Source organism: Triticum aestivum, chromosome 2A, assembly GCF_018294505.1.
Source record: "Triticum aestivum cultivar Chinese Spring chromosome 2A, IWGSC CS RefSeq v2.1, whole genome shotgun sequence".
Classification (NCBI taxonomy): Eukaryota; Viridiplantae; Streptophyta; class Magnoliopsida; order Poales; family Poaceae; genus Triticum; species Triticum aestivum.
The window spans coordinates 694,930,178-694,950,779 of NC_057797.1; the positions used below are offsets into that span (position 1 = coordinate 694,930,178).

The 20,602-nt window shown below is 44.8% G+C and overlaps 1 protein-coding gene across 1 annotated transcript; it reads right to left on the reverse strand.

The window, feature by feature from the left end:
- Nucleotides 1-19,164: 19,164 nt before the first annotated feature.
- LOC123185999 (pathogenesis-related protein PRMS-like) lies at nucleotides 19,165-19,828 on the reverse strand. Its single transcript, XM_044597801.1, has one exon. It carries the CDS (start codon nucleotides 19,807-19,809, stop codon nucleotides 19,258-19,260), a length of 552 nt encoding a protein of 183 aa, XP_044453736.1. The 5' UTR covers nucleotides 19,810-19,828; the 3' UTR covers nucleotides 19,165-19,257.
- Nucleotides 19,829-20,602: the final 774 nt, after the last annotated feature.

Consider the following 20,602-nt stretch of genomic DNA (forward strand, 5'->3'; position numbering starts at 1 on the left):
GTCTCCCTTCCTCGCCGCCGCCGGGATGCACCGCCGAGCAAAGCCCGTGTGGCAGCGGCGGCGGCAGGGCTTCTTCTCCACGGGCGGGCAGCTCATGTCTGGCTCGTGCGGTGCCGGCGCGTGGTCGTCGCGAGCTCGGCGGCGGTGGGCTGAGGCTCCTCTCCTTAGGCGGCGGCGGCGGATCCAGGGCCCTCGCGCCCGGGTCTGGTGGTGTGCAGTCAGGGACGGCCTGTAGTGGATGCCCTAGCGTCATGGGATGGTGGCCCGTGTTGCGGCCAATCTGGTCCGGCGCAGCACGGTGCGGGCGTGGGCGATGGTGCCCTAGCTGGGAGGTGCGACCAGAGGGAAGGTGCAGCACGAGGTGCGGGCATGGCCTGGTCGTGGTGCATCTGTGCGGGAAGGTTCGGCACGAGGTGCCCGGCGGCATGGTTCGACCGTCGTGAGGATGCGTGGCCACGCGGTCGGTGGCTGCTGCTTGGGCAGTGCGGCAGCCCGGGGTGGAGACAACGCAGTTCTGTGGTGCTGGGCGGAGCGGATCTGCTGTGAAGTGTGAAGGTGGTCAGATCCAGACGGATTGGACCTCGGTGGCTCGATGGAGGGCTTGCTGATGCTTGATGTGCGGGGCTCGAGAGGTTGACCCGGGTGAAAGCTTGTCTTCGACGTGTCCGGAGCCGATGATGGTGACGCTTTCAAGCGTCGTTTCCTTCTTGTTGGCATCGTCGAGGTACTCTCAGCTCCAATCTTCGCAGCTTCGAGGGAAACCCTAGATCCATGGGATCGGACGATGATGGTGCTCTAGCATCGTATCCCCTCTCGGGGGCTTCGTCTTTGGAGCTAGGCATCATCAAGTGGGACCGATGGAAGTTGGTGGAGTTGGGGTCGAGGCTTCTGTGGCAACGATGATGGGTGTGTGCGATGAAGGAGACGCGACAATGGTTGCGATAGTCGGCTCTTCTTCGGCGTGTTCGTGGGATTACCTCAGGTTGTTTTGTTGTGGTGAAGTCGGAGCTGCGGCGGCGGGGCCCCTGTGGCGACGATGACAGGCAACAGGTGGTCTGTTTGGTGGTCTTCCGCGACGCCAACCTTGCATAGTTCTCCTTCGGAGCTATCATTCAGAGTCGGAGTTGTGCTGTCCTTGGCGCGGGTGGCTGAGTTTGGCCGGGGCTTCTTGTGTTTCACACAGCCTCTACGGTGTGGGTTGGGTCGACTTTGGTCTTCAGAGAAGTCGGAGTCGCTTGCTCGGAGATTAGGGAGGGCGATGACGCCTGCTGGGGAGAAGTGATGGCGATGACATCGGTGTGTGATGTTGATGAGACCCTCTATGTGAGGTGTGTGCGGTATTATGTCTGTGCCGCTCAGCGGTTTGTGACGGTTTTCGCCCAGTTTTCCGTTTATTAACCGGGCAACTCTCTTCTGCTTTATTAATGAGATGAGGCAAAGCTTTTGCCTCCGTTTCAAAAAAATATATGCCTAGCTTAATGGCTTTAAAGAAAGCGCTGCCAGGGAGACAACCCAGAAGTTTTAGAGAGTCATTTATTTCTGTTGAGTGCTTTCATATAGTTTAAAAACAAAAAAAATTAAAGAGGGGAAGCCAAAACTTTTTCAAAAAGGAAAGTGAAAGTGAGAGAGACAAGCATTGAGTGGGGGAGCTCCTTGAACTTTGTTCATGCTCACGGAAACTTTGTGAATCTTGATTACAGAAACTTTTCAACAAAAATAATTATCCCCTTGTACAATTCCATTTTATTATAAAAATAATGTGCCAAGGTTTGCCTTTAGGATGTTTACAATGCTTGTTGGTTTGTACGGTGCAGGACAAAAACTTTGGCTGTAGTGCACAATTTTACATTTTTTTACTGGAACATCAAACGGTTCTGAAACATTTTGCACTGTCTTTCAATACAAATTGTTTATTTTTCCTAATTTTGGTAGAAGTTGTGGAGTACCAGAGGTATGGTGAATGTTCAGATTATTACAGACTGTTCTGTTTTAGACAGATTCTATTTTTGATGCATAGTTTGCTTGTTTTGATGAAACTATCAATTTATATCAGTGGATTAAGCCATGGAAAATTTATATTACAGTATCTACACAAAAACAAAATATGAATTGGTTTGCAACAAGACTTAGAGTAGTGATTTGCTTTATTATACTAACGGATCTTATCGAGTTTTCTGTTGAGTTTTGTGTGGATGAAGTGTTCAAAGATCGAGGATGTCTTGATGTAAGGAGAAGAAGGAGAGGCAAGAGCTCAAGCTTGGGGATGCCCAAGGCACCCCAAGTAAATATTCAAGGAGACTCAAGCGTCTAAGCTTGGGGATGCCCTGGAAGGCATCCCACCTTTCTTCTACAAGTATTGGTATGTTTTCGGATTCGTTTCCTTCATGCGATATGTGCAAATCTTGGAGCGCCTTTTGCATTTAGTTTTCATTTTTCTTTTATGCACCATGCTGGTATGATATAGTCCTTGGTTGATTTATAGAATTCTCATTGCACTTCACTTATATCTTTTGAGTATGGCTTTATAGAATGCTTCATGTGCTTCACTTATATCATTTGAAGTTTGGATTGCCAGTTTCCCTACACATAGAAAACTGCCATTTTTAGAATGCTCTTTTGCTTCACTTATATTTGTTAGAGCGTGGGCATATCTTTTTTATAAAGAATTAAACTCTCTTGCTTCACTTATATCTATTTAGAGAGATGACAGGAACTGGTCATTCACATGGTTAGTCATAAAATCCTACATAAAACTTGTAGATCACTGAATATGATATGTTTGATTCCTTGCAATAGTTTTGCGATATAAAGATGGTGATATTAGAGTCATGCTAGTGGGTAGTTGTGGATTGTATAAATACTTGTGTTTAAGTTTGTGATTCCCGTAGCATGCACGTATGGTGAACCGTTATGTGATGAAGTCAGAGCATGAGGTATTTATTGATTGTCTTTCTTATGAGTGGCGGTCGAGGATGAGCGATGGTCTTTTCCTACCAATCTATCCCCCTAGGAGCATGCGCATAGTACTTTGTTTCGATGACTAATAGATTTTTGCAATAAGTATGTGAGTTCTTTATGACTAATGTTGAGTCCATGGATTATACACACTCTCACCCTTCCATCATTGCTAGCCTCTTCGGTACCGTGCATTGCCCTTTCTCACCTTAAGAGTTGGTGCAAACTTCGCCGATGCATCCAAACCCCGTGATACGATATGCTCTATCACACATAAGCCTCCTTATATCTTCCTCAAAACAGCCACCATACCTACCTATTATGGCATTTCCATAGCCATTCCGAGATATATTGCCATGCAACTTCCATCATCATCATATACATGACTTGAGCAGTTATTGTCATGTTGCTTTGCATGATCGTAAGATAGCTAGCATGATGTTTTCATGGCTTGTCTGTTTTTTGATGCCATTGCTACGCTAGATCATTGCATATCCCGGTACACCGCCGGAGGCATTCATATAAAGTCATATCTTTGTTCTAGTATCGAGTTGTAATATTGAGTTGTAAGTAAATAAAAGTGTGATGATCATCATTATTAGAACATTGTCCCATGTGAGGTTATCAAAATAAAAGAGGCCAAAGAAGCCCAAATAAAAAAAGAGGCCAAAGAAGCCCACCAAAAAATAGGAAAAAAAAACAAAAAAATGAGAGAAAAAGAGAGAAGGGACAATGTTACTATCCTTTTACCACACTTGTGCTTCAAAGGAGCACCATGTTCTTCATATAGAGAGTCTCATTGAGTTATCACTTTCATATACTAGTGGGAATTTTCATTATAGAACTTGGCTTGTATATTACGATGATGGGCTTCCTCAAATGCCCGAGGTCTTCATGAGCAAGCAAGTTGGATGCACACCCACTTAGTTTCAGTTTGAGCTTTCATATACTTATAGCTCTAGTGCATCTGTTGCATGGCAATCCCTACTCCTCACATTGACATCAATTGATGGGCATCTCCATATCCCGTTGATTAGCCGCGTCGATGTGAGACTTTCTCCTTTTTGTCTTCTCCACACAACCTCCACCATCATATTATATTCCACCTATAGTGTTATATCCATGGCTCATGCTCATGTATTGCGTGAAAGTTGAAAAGGTTTGAGAACATCAAAAGTATGAAACAATTGCTTGGCTTGTCATCGGGGTTGTGCATGATTTGAATGCTTTGTGTGGTGAAGATGGAGCATAGCCAGACCATATGATTTTGTAGGGATAACTTTCTTTGGCCATGTTATTTTGAAAAGACATGATTACTTTATTAGTATGCTTGAAGTATTATTGTGTTAATGTCAAATGATAGACTATTGCTTCGAATCACTCGTGTCTTAATATTCATGCCATGATTAGATCACATGATCAAGATTATGCTAGGTAGCATTCTACATCAAAAATTATCTTTTTTATCATTTACCTACTCGAGGACGAGCAGGAATTAAGCTTGGGGATGCTGATACGTCTCCGTCGTATCTATAATTTTTGATTGTTCCATGCTAATATTATACAACTTTCATATACTTTTGGCAACTTTTTATACTATTTTTGGGACTAACATATTGATCCAGTGCCCAGTGCCAGTTCTTGTTTGTTGCATGTTTTTTGTTTCGCAGAAAATCCATATCAAACAGAGTCCAAACGGGATAAAAACTAACGGAGAATATTTTTGGAATATTTGTGAAATATGCGAAGAAGAATCAACGCGAGAAGGTGCCCAAGGGGGCCACGAGGCAGGGGGTGCGCCCCTGACCCTCGTGGACCCCCCGTAAGGCAGTTGCTGCTCTTCTTTGGCCGCAAGAAAGCTAATTTTCGGAGAAAAATCTAGGCAAAGGTTTCAATCCAATTGGAATTATAGATCTCCGGATATATAAAAAACGGTGAAAGGGCAGAATCCCAAAACGCAGAAACAGAGAGAGACAGAGAGACAGATCCAATCTCGGAGGGGCTCTCGCCCCTCCCATGCCATGGAGGCCAAGGACCAGAGGGGAAACCCTTCTCCCATCTAGGGATAAGGTCAAGGAAGAAGAAGAAGAAGAAGAAGAAGAAGAAGAAGAAGAAGAAGAAGAAGAAGAAGAAGAAGAAGGGGCTCTCTCCCCCCCTCGCTTCCGGTGGCGCTAGAGTGCCACTGGGGGCCATCATCATCACCCCAATCTACACCAACACCTTCGTCATCTTCACCAACATCTCCATCACCTTCCCCCCTCTATCTACAGTGGTCCACTCTCCCGCAACCCGTTGTACCCTCTACTTGAACATGGTGCTTTATGCTTCATATTATTATCCAATGATGTGTTGCCATCCTATGATGTCTGAGTAGATTTTCGTTATCCTATCGGTGATTGGTGAATTACTATGATTGATTTAATTTGCTTGTGGTTATGTTGCTGTCCTTTGGTGCCCATCATATGAGCGCGCACGTGGATCACACCATAGGGTTAGTTGTATGTTGATAGGACTACGTTTTGGAGGGCAAGAGTTACAGAAGCTTCAACCTAGCATAGAAATTGTTGCATACGGGATTGAAGGGGGACCAATATATCTTAATGCTATGGTTGGGTTTTACCTTAATGAACGTTAGTAGTTGTAGACGCTTGCTAATAGTTCCAAACATAAGTGCATAGAATTCCAAGTCAGGGATGACATGCTAGCAGTGGCCTCTCCCACATAAAACTTGCGATCGGTCTAGTAAAGTAGTCAATTGCTTAGGGACAATTTCACAACTCCTACCACCACTTTTCCACACTCGCTATACTAACTTTATTGCTTCTTTACCTAAACAACCCCTACTTTTTATTTACGTGGACTTTATATTCTTGCAAACCTATCCAAAAACACCTACAAAGTACTTCTAGTTTCATACTTGTTCTAGGTAAAGCAAACGTTAAGCATGCGTAGAGTTGTATCGGTGGTCGATAGAACTTGAGGGAATATTTGTTCTACCTTTAGCTCCTCGTTGGGTTCGACACTCTTACTTATCGAAAGAGGCTACAATTGATCCCCTATACTTGTGGGTTATCAATGAACTACACGTCTCTAACTTCCTACATGAAGTACCAACATTATCTTGGTCAAGTGGAGATAGACTTGTTCAAAAGTTCATGAGCAATACTACAAATACTAAAAAAAATCTTATGGACCGGGCATACGGGATTAGGTGAAGGCTTGGGGGGGAGGTAGGGTGAGGATTAGTGTAGAAGCTGACATATCAGGTTGTAGATTAGTCTATAAGAAACAATCTGCCATTATACGATTGTTGAGAATTTGCCATGTTATTAATTTTTTTAAGTAGGCAACTAAACATTTCTAGTATATGCATTAGAAGCTAGTACATATGGTTCATCGAAAATCAGAAACTACACTATAATTTATAATATATTTGAAGTGCATTTTAAAGGTGAGATCTGATAAGTAATCCACATGTTAGTAACATGCATTAGCTTTTATTAGACGCAATAATTCCAAGATTAATGATTCAACAAAGATAAGTAAAAAAACTGCACCTTTGCTTCACAGATTCTACAGTGAGCAACTCACTCTCTACTTAGGCCAGAGCCCACTTCGGACTAAGCAACAAATTAGTGAGACATTAGCCAGGTGTGGCGATTTTTAACATGAAGGTGTTAAAGTGCTAGCCAACCACCTATGGGGTGTGGGATTTTGGCAGTGTAGGCATTGGGAAGAGGCAGGTATAGGCGAACATGGGACTTGCGGTAGCCGCCTGGAGCACTAGGAACATTTGTGTGAAGTAGCAGCTTGGGGACATGAGATGGCCATGGACTAGAGGCCTCATGGTTACTAGGTGAGCACAGGGTGCTACACTTACTGGGTGTACATGATGATGAATTCCTCATCGATTGCAGGTTGCGGCGCAAGAGGCCGAATAGGAAAAACCAAAGAAGGGTGGTCAATGAGGAGGAAAAATGACCCACATGAGCGCATCTACTGTTGGCAAATCACAAATGATTTAATCAAACAAATGTGCGAGTAACACACTTGGCAGTTTAGCAATGAATTCAGTTTAGTGTGCAAACTCTCGAGTGGTTACATAAGCATTTCTAATTTTTTGTCCTCCTAGGCCTAAGTTTTAACACCCTTGAGCAGTTACGTAGCTTAGGATTGTGAGAATAATATCCATGATCACCTTAAATCAAAGTTGGAGAGGCCTTGTCGTTTCATCATCAGTAACCTCTGAAAACCCAATTTTTAAATGTTGGGATGAAGATAAGACTAGTGCTTATTTTGATGATAACTTCAAGAACAAGATTTTGGATATTCGTGCCATCAATGTTGATTGCAAACATATGATTTGTTGGACTCATACTCCTAATGTTGTTTGCACCTCAAAAAGTGCATATAACTTTTTGTGCAGGAATCCCAAGTTAGATCTACACATCAAAGCTCTCTTATTATGAATCAAGTAGTGACATTTCTCAACCAAGTCTGGAAAGATAAAACAATGGCCCCAAGGGTGAAAACTTTTGGTTGGAGGCTTATTAGAAGGGAAATTGTAGCAGGTATGAGAGCTTCCAGATTTTCAAAACATATTAATAAAATTGTTGTAGATATGGCTAGGACGAAACAAATTTGAATCCCTTCTTTCTCTATAATTTCTCAAGAATGATTTGTTTTACTTTGGTTTGAAAACTAATAGGCGGAATCACAATCTTTACTCCATTGATATAGTCCTACAAATCTTATTTATGAAGCATCTAGAGCGAAACTTAAGCACTACTTTTACTATTCTTTGGAATATTTGGAAAGGTAGGAATAATCTCCTTTTTGAAAAGAAAACTTGGAGCCCTATGCATGTAATCCATGTTACAAAGGCAATGCTAAATGCAGGTTTAATGGAGGATTTGGAAGAGGACCTCTCCTAGTCTTAAACTATCCAAACCCTTCCCAAATGCAAATTCTTTTGTTTTGCCTGGAGGTCTTAAATTATATGTTGATGCACCTTTTAACCATAAGGAGACAACAAATGAATCCTTTCTTGGAGTATTTCTAAGGAATGAGGTTAATGGTCGTACAATATTTATACAAGCTACCTCCACTAGAGTATATTCTGTTTCATAGGTCGAACCATTGGGACTTCTCTTGGCAACCGCGACTATGAAAGCATTGAACTGCTATACGGTTCTATTATTCTCTGATTGCAGCAACCTAGTACAAGCGATGTAAGCCAATGACTTAATCCAACCAGCAAGGCATTGGAGGATTAGGTTGATTTCAGTTGAGTTCTCCAACATGGTCTCTAACATTTAATCTTGCAAGGTCAAGCATATTCCGTGAATCCAAAATACCCTAGCTCAATCTCTTGCAAAGAAAGCTTCATTGAATAAACCTACTTATCCTTGTAACTTCTTTTGCAGCAAAGCTGCTAGATGTAACTATAAAATGGCTTTTCAAGCCATCTCTTTTCCTATGAAAAACTATTATCTATGCATTGTTTAGGTTACTAAGTAAAATTTAGCCCTCTTTTGTGGGCTTGTGTTGCCAAAAAAGTACTATATCAATTGACGGTGAAATTCATTTTTGGTCGATTGGTGATTATGGTTTCTTATGTATGTTTCTACATTTTAGTGAATGATCTACTTGGCACGGCGAATGCAAATGCTTTCTAATAAAAGAAACTGCACCATGAAGGTGAGTTGGTATGAGAAAACTGTGTTTACTGGGGAGTTGATGCTCTAGGGGAGGGATGCTCACAACTACACAAGAATGCCCAATTTCCCATGTGTTCATTATGACAATATTGAATTGCATGAAAACATCCAACAAATGGCTATATATTACACAATACAGGGTTCCTATTTAACATGGGAAGAGAGATAGAACAATGATTCACAAACAAGCCATTGCACATCGACTGAGGAGCAGAGCTTAGTCGTTGGTAGGTTCATTTCCGCTTACCAGATATTCAATGCACACATGTTACACTTGGATAGAAATGTGTTTCCAATGTTTGAAATCCGCGTCAATCCTAGGAATGGGAACCATTAGGATTTGCGTCTACACGATCCTCAAACTACTCACCAAGTAACATCATCATATGATGGTGAGACAAAGAAGGAATTCTTTGAGAATTCACTGTCCTAGAGTTCAATTGTTGTCCCAATGTGAAGGAGAGGCAGAATTGTTGTCTTGCCTTCATGTTCTCTGTCTCGGAGTGAGTTGGAGTGCATCTACCAATGACACCGCTAGAGATGGGTTGTGTCATGGCAAGCCATGCCGGGGATACAGTCTAGGAATGGCTACCTAGTTGAGTAGGTGACCAAAGTCATGCATGAAGTTGGCAATGTTAATGTCATCCATTATAGGAAGCGATGCATACTTTAGCTCAAGTTCTGGGCAACGGGCACAGACGAATTCGTTTTGGCCAAACTCAAGCTGGTACTTGTATCACACCTTATTGGTGCAAAGTATAAACCCCCGATGACATAATGAAAACCCGGTTTGAAACAAAAATATTGCTAGAAGATGACAAGCTAGTAATTTGGGGTTTGGTATGAACCTTTTACTTTTAATTGGTCAATGCTATGCAAGAACAACTCTTAGTTTCATAATGGTTACTGATCATATGCTAACTTTTGAGGTGGTTTATTGAACATTACAAATTAGACAATATGTTTTAATATGTTTTAACATGCATGAAAATAGAAAGAACATTAAGAAAGGTGTGGATAAATCTCTCTAAAACAATAACATGTTGATAACAAGCATTAGCTTTTATTAGTAGCGATAGTTCCAAATTAACTCTTTCATAAGTATATATGCAAAAGTCCTTATAAAGTGGCATATGGTTGTGAATCTTGCTGATTATCCACAATCATGTCACATGTATCTTTTTGTCCATCTGTCGATCTTTTATGGGAATTTGATGTAACTAACCATTTTGTGAACATTTCTTATGTGAATCAAAGAAATACCGCTTGTGTATACACTCAACTACCAAGTTCAGGTACCCAAAAAATCTGCATGAACAACTTGAGGTTAAACAACTTTTGTATCACTGTCATTAGAAAAAGTGACACATTTAACGACTATCATTTTGATTTCTCTCTCCAGCATATAGGAAGTGTCAAATGCAATTGTATTATAACATTGTTATATGTCCACATTAGGATAGCAATCTGAAGCATGAGAAAACAAACAAGGATTAGTTTTCAGAGCATGAGTGACAAAGCACAAAAACCAACACATGCGCGTTCCATATTTCAGATTTTTAACAAATTGTTCTCTCTCAAATTTTGTTCTAAAAAAATGTCCAGAGCACAAAAAAAGCTGCGACAAGCAGAATGAAAGCTTTAAGTCACACACTTCACGGTTTAGTACCAAACTGATAAGTATGAGTACATGAAGAATCAATAACAAAGCTTGACCCATAGCAAGGCCTTGAAGTTGGCCGTGGAGGTTCTTGCCGGTGCGAAGAAGGTCGTGTAGGTGACAATGTCAACAACCTTTGGGATAGCATGGTGGAAAACTTGAGCATGGACACACTTTGCCTCATCTCCCCGCTCCCAACCCACATGCATCCATAATCCAGAAGCAACTAAACATGTTGAATCCCCTTTACTGGTTCAATGGCGATCCGCTCACCGTTCTTTGTCCACAATCCATCCTTCAGCTGGGGCTCATCCTACGGACAATAAGCACCAATTTTACGATAACTTAGCAACTTAGGAATCGTTTGGTAACCTGCATTAGGTCTAACCAGGCCCGCGTGATGCAATTTTTGCCTGTTTGGTTGCCTGCCTTGCACCTAAATATCGCCCCCACGATGTTTAAAGCACCTCTGGGCCTAGCTAAGTAGGAACACTCGAATCGGCCATTTTTTCATAGTCAAGCCTGGCCAATGCAACATGTCGGTGTCAAAACCGGCGGATCTCGGGTAGGGGGTCCCGAATTGGGCGTCTATGCCGGATGGTAACAGGAGGCAAGGAACACGATGTTTTACCCAGTTCAGGCCCTCTTGATGGAGGTAAAACCCTACGTCCTGCTTGATTAATATTGATGATATGGGTAGTATAAGAGTAGATCTACCACGAGATTAAGGAGGCTAAACCCTAGAAGCTAGCCTATGGCATGATTGTTGATGTGTATGTTGTCTATTCTATCGACTAGCCTGGCCCTGGTTTATATAATGCACCAGAGGCCTAGGTTAACAAGAGTCCTAGCCGAATACGCTGGTGGGGAGAAGTCCTTGTCTTGATCGCCAAGTCTTTGTGGAATCTTCCTTGTATGCGGCAACTGTCCGAACTGGCCCATGAGTATACGGTCATGGGGGCCTTGGCCCAATCTAATAGATCGGGAGACGAGGTGGTGAGTACCCCCTAGTCCAGGACACCGTCAGTAGCCCCCTGAACCGGTCTTCAAGTTAGGGACGCTCCTTGATACTTCCAACTGTTTTTCATCTTCGGTCGTCGGTCTTGAAAACTGGTTCAACAAATCTTCTCATCTTCGATCTTGAGGATCGCTGAAATGCATTCGACGAGTTTATACGCCGGGTATCCGAGGAGCCCCTTTAAGTTTCCGGCCTTTATCAATGCCTTATTATTTTTATGCCACACCTCGGGTTTGAAGTTGTTCCCGGGAGGCAGTGTCCTCTTGCGTCCGAGCTCTAACGCCGGACTGTATTCGAGGTATCTTTTGCAGCCGAGCACCAATGCCGAACCGCTTCCCAGCTCTGACGCCGGAATGTATCCGAGCTCCCACGCCGGACTATGTATCCAAACTCCAACGCCGGACTATATCCGAGGTGTCATATCACCTTGGTTCAAAAAAGTTTGAAGGAGTTTAGCCGAGCTTAACGCCGGAAATGCCCTCTACGGAGCCAGCCACTAGCGCCCGAGCTTTATGCCGGACTGCTTCCGAGGTGGTGCACCACCCCGAATATGGGCCGATTTTTGTGAATATTTTTTGTTGGTGCAATTTATTCTCTGCCGAGATATATAGCTAGTAGCCCTCAAGGTGTGTATCGGTCTAAAACCTGAGATGCACCTGAAGGATGACATAAGACCACTAATCCTAGTAGCCGCTGAGACTCAGGTTGATTTGCAAAATCGGCCTGAGGATCAAGTCCAAGCTCGGCAGAATACTTCGGGACACTAAAAGCGGTGTGCTTAGTCCTCGAGACTCGGGTTGGGTGCGGCCGACCAACCTGAGCATCAAAATCTCCTCGGAAACTATATTGCACATAAAATTTTCTGCATTGGACAAGCAATACAGTAGCCCCCGAGACACTGGTCGGGTGGCAACACCAAATCAGGGGATCGATGTGCCCCTTTTTTTAATATTTGTAAATAATAAGCCCGAAGCCCAGTAGCCCCCGAGCCTTAATGCGGGCACGGGTGGCCGAATTAAGGATCAATATCCATAGTAAAATCACAAATTATGTGTAATGACTCTATGTATCCAAGTTCTTTACGTCATTAATGCTCAGATCCGCATTGTACAAAACTTTGTTAACCGACCATCGGCTTCCACCTCCTCGGCCAGTAGCCGAGGAGTGTTTGTCCTACTTTATAAAACCTTTATGAGGGCAAAGATTTACAATAAACAAGGCAATCTGGCCATACGGTTTTATAAACAAAGGTATGCAGAGAGTTATGAACGGCCCGTCATTTAACAAGGCAATCTGGCCATACGGTTTTAACGGCTCACTGTTTAACAAAAGAAATGTCTTCCAAAGAAAATAGTCCCGCTATCGGTTCCTTTCTTTGGGTTGTCATGCTAAGCATGATCATTAAACCTCAGCTCTAATGTAAGAGCAAAATATCGAGGATTTAGTTTGGGAGGCCAGATAATAGCCCCCGGTAGTGTTTGGCGACAGTCGGGGTCAAGCCGTAAACACTTCGGCCAATGTTATGAACGGCCCGTCATTTAACATAGTCATCGGATCGCTGACCAGTTTACGCTTATTGTGACAGTCTTTTCAGCTTTCTCCACTGAGGTGCTTAACCATGTGAGCTGGAAGCACAATCGCAGTGGTTCTCCCTTTGCACGCCTAGCCGAACAAAACGGAACGTAGGAAGCAAGTACAGGAGCCGGGCAACCCAACTATTGACCGAAGACACAATTCGAAACCGATGCATATATAGCAATATCTGGGAATGTTTTTGCCGAATCCCTAAAGGTGTCCGGCGTTGCACTGCGAGACTAATGCTGGAAAAGCACAAATAGTTTAAAAGTGCCAAAAAGCTTGGAAAACCAAGAAACGTCAGTAAAAACATGACGTCCGAACAAGATCAAATGTTCGGTGCCAATCCAAAAATTGGTCTTAGAAAAAAGAAGTTCTTCTGTCGTGCTTTAACATGATACATCCTATCTCAAGACTTCGAGCGGGTCAGCCTATGGTTTCAACCTCCTATCTCGAGGGTGGAGTTCTTCTCATTAGGCCAGTTTAGCAAACTAAACTCTAGCGGCTTTGAGAGAGAAATTAGGCTCCCCGGCTAGTGACCGCACACTCGCGTCGAGAAAAGGAGTGATAAATAATAATAATAAAACTTTGCAACGACTAAGAAGAAGAACACTTATTATAAAACGGCTCAAATAAACTTAAGAGCCCCCAAGTGACTTGAGTAAAAGAATGATTCCATGTACCGAAGTACTTATATCATATCTATGTTCAACCGAACTTTAAACGCATCTTAATCGACCGTCGGCTTCTCCCTCTTCGATCAAGGACCGAAAAGTGTTATGTACTCCATCTGTCGAGAATATCGACGGTGTTTCCAATAACCAGACAATCAGGCCATAAGGCTGTAACAGACAAAGCGCGCTCAGGGAACTTATGCTATATTACTGCAAAGTGTAAGAAGCATCTTCGAAGAAAATAATACCCCCACCGATACCTTTCTTCGGCGCTCATTGTTATTATAAGACTTGTGCAATAGATTTTTTGTACTCATGAGTTCCGTTGTGTGCCGACTATCATTGAAAACAATAAGAGCGCTAGCTTTCGGTTTCACCCAGTCTGAGGTCCGGCTCGGTTGACCCGGTCATGACAATTGCAGAGGTGCTCCCTTTACTCCCTAACCGAACAATCGGGAACGTAGGGGTAAACACAGGAGCGAGGCAACCCAGCTTGCAAATCGCTCAAGTCAATATGGTGCGTATTGTGGCGTAATACACGAACAAGGAACAAAGCCGTACAAGTATAATCATATGCAAGAGGAAAAGCTTCATAAAGGAAGCCCCCAAGTAAACGGGGTATTTGAATTTATGCGTCACAAACAAAGTTTGGACAAGGAAATTTTTTACAAGCAACTTTTTTTCAAAAATGTATAATTCTTGGTTGAACCGAACACAAATTAGAAATTAAAGCTTTGAGAATGAAAGCGACTTAGCTGGTTGATGTGTTCGGTATTGATGACGCGGTCCGAGCTTGATGCGGGGCAAGGTTCCATCCCCCAAGCCAGTCCAGAGGTGGTGGAGCGGAGAGCTCGACACGCCGAAGTGGTGACATAGCACGGTCAATGCAGACCGGCAGAGTGACGCCGAAGTCCCCGGATCATTTTCCTGTGCACAAAAAATAGTGCAAACCAGAGATAATAGTAATAATGATAATTAAAAAAATGTTGCATAATAAATAATTTATGCAAAGTGAGGAATAGAAGAAATATGGCCTAGCGTCGAAGTCAATGTCGATGCAGGGCGTCGGCGTGATGTAGTAAAGGCATGGCAAAGCCAGAATTCACAGGTCGGTCCGAGCTCCAGATGCGGCGTTCGCCGGACTATGTACGGAAACTGATCGAACCACCACGCTACCGTCGTTAATGCGGTCACCATTTGATAGACCTATGTACATATCATGGACAAACCAGAGTAATAATTCATTGAGAAAAATGAACCCAAACAAGCAAAAAATACTAGGATTAATAGCACCCGGTTTATTTGTTGTAGCAATCCGAAGGAAGATGATTCCCAAAATTGGGACTCGCTCCGCACACCCATTGCCTGATGGGCGATAAAACGACGGCATGACAATGCTGGTAAAGGTTGACTCGCCGAGGCAAAGCCCTCGGCCCAGCTAACGTGACGGAGCTGGTCGGCTAGTGACGTCGAAGCGTCCGGAGTAGGTTGATGAAGAGATGGCGAAGCCCCCGGTCCAGCCGAGATGTCGAAGTAGGTCGGCGTGATGGACACCAGCTTGAAGAAGCAATAGTGCGGCCCTGTCGATGCAGGTCGTGACGTGGTCGATGCTGGCTTGATGAAGCGACCGTGCGGCGATGCCGGTATGCCCGCTTCGTGTAATCTGTGGGGCGGCGATGTTGATGATGATTTATCCTTCGCGATGCCGGACTCTTATTCGGCTTGCCGAGATGATGATCCGAAGAAGTTGAGCTCGGCTAAAGTGACGACGTGTCTAGCGCAGGTCGGCAGCCGTGGAGTAATATTGCCGGACTGGTTTGACACCAGCATGATGTTGAAGATCATGTTCAAAAGATCTTAAAGTTGGTGGGGTGTGTTCAGGAACAAAACACAATACCCCATACAAAACTTCCTTCAAAAGGGATGTCCGAAATCCCGTTCATAAAAAAGATGAACTCGGGTTGGATTCGTTTTCGCGCAGAAAATAGATCCGAAAAGTGATGCACTAATCGGAAGGTTCCCGGAGTTTGAACGATCGGATCGAAATGAAATTTTGAGAGGTGGTAGATATACGAATTCCGCAGCCGATCAACGGTTGGATCTTCCAAAGGACGTCCGAGCTAGAAGCTGGACACCACGTCCTAAACTCATCCAAATTCCCATCTAGATTTGACAGGGCTCCGGTATATCGTGGATTGCCAGAGATTCCTCCATCGGAACTCGACGAAATTTTCCAGGGTTGTTATAGACCCAATTCCGCACAATTCCACCAAAGCGATCGTCAAAGCGATACGCGAGGAGGTGGTGGCGACAGATACAAGTTCGATGTCCAAAAAAACAGCACGGTCGCTTGAGGGCAATGTTGACGTTGAGCCCCCGAGCTCCATAGATAATTCCTCCGTGATCTTGATAGAGATCGGAGTTGATGTTTGATGAAGGCCCTCGTCCGAACATGGTAATCCGAACAAAGGGCGCAATTCTTGGTCGAACCAAGGTGACCAGTCGAACTGGTGACGAAGACGCCGAAGTCGCAGTTGATCTGCAGGTGAGCCATCGATCCTTTTGTCGATCACACAGCGGAACTCTCAATGAAAGCACCAATGTCGGTGTCAAAATCGGCGAATCTCGGGTAGGGGGTCCCGAACTGTGCGTCTAGGCCGGATGGTAACAGGAGGCAAGAAACACGATGTTTTACCTAGGTTCGGGCCCTCTTGATGGAGGTAAAACCCTACGTCCTGCTTGATTAATATTGATGATATGGGTAGTACAAGAGTAGATCCACCACGAGATCAAGGAGGCTAAACCCTAGAAGCTAGCCTATGGCATGATTGTTGATGTGTATGTTGTCTATTCTATCGACTAGCCTGGCCCTGGTTTATATAATGCACCAGAGGCCTAGGTTAACAAGAGTCCTAGCCGAATATGCCGGTGGGGAGAAGTCCTTGTCTTGATCGCCAAGTCTTTGTGGAATCTTTCTTGTATGCGGCAGCTGTCCGAACTGGCCCATGAGTATACGGCCATGGGGGCCTTGGCCCAATCTAATAGATCGGGAGACGACGTGGTGAGTACCCCCTAGTCCAGGACACCGTCACAACCCGAGATACGTGTGCATCAGAGGCTGGATGCTAGGAGCCATGCTCGAAACGTTGCGTTGTTTCCCGAAACGCCGCCATAACTACCCTCACCCTCCTCTCGCTGCTATCTCTCCATTCTCACACCGGCAACAGCGAGCACAAGATATGTACGGTGAGCACCGGAATGAAGAACTGGACGGTGAGCACCAGCATCGATCACCGGCTTCACCGCCTCATCGACAGTCGTTCGACAATGGCGGTAAGCCCCCACTTCACCGATGGAATCGAATTATACCATACTTGCATTTGATTTATGCATCACGCATTAGGCATCCAATCTACCTGTCGGGTTTGATTTGGTACTCGATTTAGGCATATCCAATTAGGGATTTAAGACATTCGAACAAGATTGTACGATTTTCACTAGAGCGGGATGCGCTTGGAGTGGCGGTAGCCTTGAGTCTTGCAATCATGGACCTCCAAGGGCTGTGTACGGGTGCCTGGACAACCATCTCCGCCGCTTCGACATTGCTAGCTTATCGAGGCTCGACCAATTCGCCATTCGCAGCATTCACCATCTCCTCCTCGTCGTCTTCCTCTAGAATGATGGTGGTCGACGTAACCTGGTCATTAGGAGCCCTGACAATCCTGTACATGGTCCATCTGACATGGATCGACCAACTCTTTCGCCTTTGGTGGGGTCGGATATCAGCCTCTTCAACTCCATCTTCAGCGTCTTCAACAGCATAACGTATGCCTCTTTATGCATCTCGTCCAGGCTCTTGAACTGAGAGCACTCCTCCACGTTCTTCACAAACTTGGGACGGTCACCGAGCGAGCACCCAAGGAGAAATGTCCTCCATCCAGGGTCGTTGGGGAAGGGGTTCATGGCTATGGAATGGTGGTGGTGATGGTGTGTGTGTGAGAGAGAGAGAAAGAGAGAGAGAGAGTTGTGGAAGAGGAGAAGAGAGAGAGAGAGAGAGAGTGAGTGAGAGAGAGAGGCTTTAGAAAATCATAATATCAAGGCGTGGTTGTGTTCTTATGGCAATGGTGACATTCAAGGAATAGAATCAGGGAGGAAGGTAAACATAGAGATTAATGATGCTATGTGTCTTACTCTGAAAACAAACATTGATTGCACTTTTTATTCTGAATGAAGCACTGGAGGGCGGGGTGCTATTGCAAGGAACCACAAAGATGAGTAAAAACTTGAGGTGCGGGAAAATTGGAGAACTCCTAAATCCTTTCCACACCGACATCATGGCTGCGTTACGAGGTGCCTAACTAGAAGTAGCAGGAGGCTTCAAATCTGTGTGCTTTGAAACTGACAATACGTTGTTGTTGCAAGGGATGAACATCGAAGAGTTCGATCAGTCATCTGCTTGCTTGGCGCTGGCGGAATTAAAGGAATGCTTAAAGCAAAACTCCGAAGTTGCCTTATTTTGGCTAGGAAGAACTGTAATAAAGTTAGAGGAATTGTCTGAACTTGTACGCGGCCTTGCAGACCGCTCATGTAACTTCTGTTGTAATGAACATAGTGTGTGAACCTAAGTCGATACGATCACTTCATTGAGGGAGTGATGCCGAGCAATACATGAATGACCATGTGCCCATTATGGAAGTACTGAACTTCAAGAAAGCATCCATTCCATGGTTGTTGCAACACACGTTGTTCCTATTTAAGCGTGAGAAGAGAGATGGAAAAACAGTTCACAGACAAACCATATTGGGCACCTGAGCCAACCAAAGAGTAGAGTCCAGTCATTCTTAGGTTCATACATGCACAAAATTTTGTGCTCAAATGGAATTCCTTTGTTAGTGTCATTGATACCCATAGACATGCTAGGACTGGGAACCATCAGGATATGCAGTTGCAAAGCTCTAGTGTCCTGCGCGGAGTAACAACACCATCATGGTCAAATGGAGAAGGACCCGTTCAGTAATTCGCTATCCTAGTGTTTCTTTTCCAGTGGGCAACTAAAAATGGTTGGGCAAACTGGTACATCTGCTCCTCCTGATTCTAGGAATTAGTTGATTAGTAGATAGTTGATAGTTGAAGTGTAACCGAAAGGTGTGATACGATTTGTACTCCACATGTTAGTAAAAAACATTTTCTGTGCAATGTCACTTAGCTTTTATTGGACGTAGCAATTCCAAGATTGCTAATTCAGCAACGAAAGAAGTCAAAAACCCTCAACTCCGACTCATCAAACCAACGGTGATCAACTCACTGTCTAACCTATAGCCCCATTCGTTTGGGTCTCGTCTACCAAATAAGCAGAAAATTAGCGAGTTCTTAGCCTGGTGTTGGTTTTCTGAAGATGAATGTGTGCACGTGCTAGCAAAACCACATGCGGGTCAGGCTGTGGGCTTTCGGTGGTTGAGGCGCGGGGATGGGGGTGGCACAGGAGAACACGTTGGGTGCACATGTGGCCAACTAAACAAAAATAAGTACAGTAACAGACAGCTTCGGTCCCAGTGTAATCCAAATTTCCCATTTCTTATAACCATAAAACGCCGGACGAAACGTCTTGTTTCGCATCATACATTATTTGAACACAGACATGATGTATAGATGTGCTCAGTATGGCGGAACGCCGCGGTAGTTGCCGGGAGGGAAGTATCTGCAGACAGCCACGGTGTCGCGGCTGCTCCGGCAGGTGCAGTGGGCGCAGCCGAGCTCTCGCGTGGTGTTCCACACCACCTGCGTGTACGACACGCATACCTTGCCGGGCGCGCACGCGTTGGCGCGGTGGTCGTACGACTGCTGCTCGTACACCCACGAGCCAGTGACGGCGGCGCCATCGTTGAACCCACTGCCCCAGTAGGTGTTCAGCCCGTAGATACGCGGGGCGTCCCACTTCAGCGGCTCCAGCTTGCAGCGGATACCAAGCCGGCCCGCGTATCTCTCGGCGTCCTGCTCCAGCGTCGAGTTCCACGTCAGGGGTGCCACGCCGACCGCCCGGCGCGCGTCGTTGTGCGCCTGCAGGAACTGCGTCGCCGTGGGCACGCTAGGGGCCGCGACGGCGACGCCATTGTTGTTGTTAATGCTGGCTGATGATGGCGAAGGCGAGACCAGTGCAAGAAACAAGATGGCGACGCAGATGGAAGGAGACATGGTCATCTGCTGCATCTGTGACTCTGAGCTCAGTTGATTTGGTGAAGTTTTAGAGGAATTGACGTTGCTTATATAGGACAACACGACGGGTTAACTTGCAGAAGCGTATGCGTCAGTTTGGAATTCGGAGAATTAACATGAAGCGCTCATCTGCGAGTAATTAATGGCATTCACTGCAAGTACCGATAATTAACAGGTTAGCCGTTTTGCATGTGGCCAAAGTGGCCAAAGTTTCATGGGGCCTGCGGCGAGGCAAGTTGGCGAGCCAGAGCAGTTATCTCATCCATCATAACACTCAGGCAATCGCGATCTCGATGTCTATACAACGGGTGCTAATGCTGCACAAATGGAAATAATTTGAAGATAATGTCAGAGGCCCGCCTAACAGAGACCCACTCAATCACCATATCACTGTGCGTCATCCACAAAGTCTAAGCTAACGCCGTAAACACCAACTAGAAGAGGTGTCTCCTCCTTCCGGTCTGGATGGCATGACTTTTAAAGGAACCCGACCAGTTCAAGGGCCTCCAATAAGGCCCCAAAGCCTGACGGGCAAAACTCCACAGAAACTCTTAAGGCTGTGCAAGAGAAGAGGATGTGAGTCCCCATCTTCGGGGAGTAAATTGCTCAAAAACCATCACATTTGTGGCTAGGGTATTTCAAAACCACCTCTTTTGGCAATAAACATAAAAGATCACCACTTCTGCGCCAAGTGAATAATAGAATGCACTAATTCAAAACTGAGCCGCATTAATAGCAAAACTGACGGGTGGGATCCAGATGTCTATGTTGATGTGGCGAAGATTAG

Excerpts from the sequence above, each read along its gene's own strand:
- LOC123185999 (XM_044597801.1), bottom strand. The coding sequence starts at position 19,809 with ATGCAGCAGATGACCATGTCTCCTTCCATCTGCGTCGCCATCTTGTTT.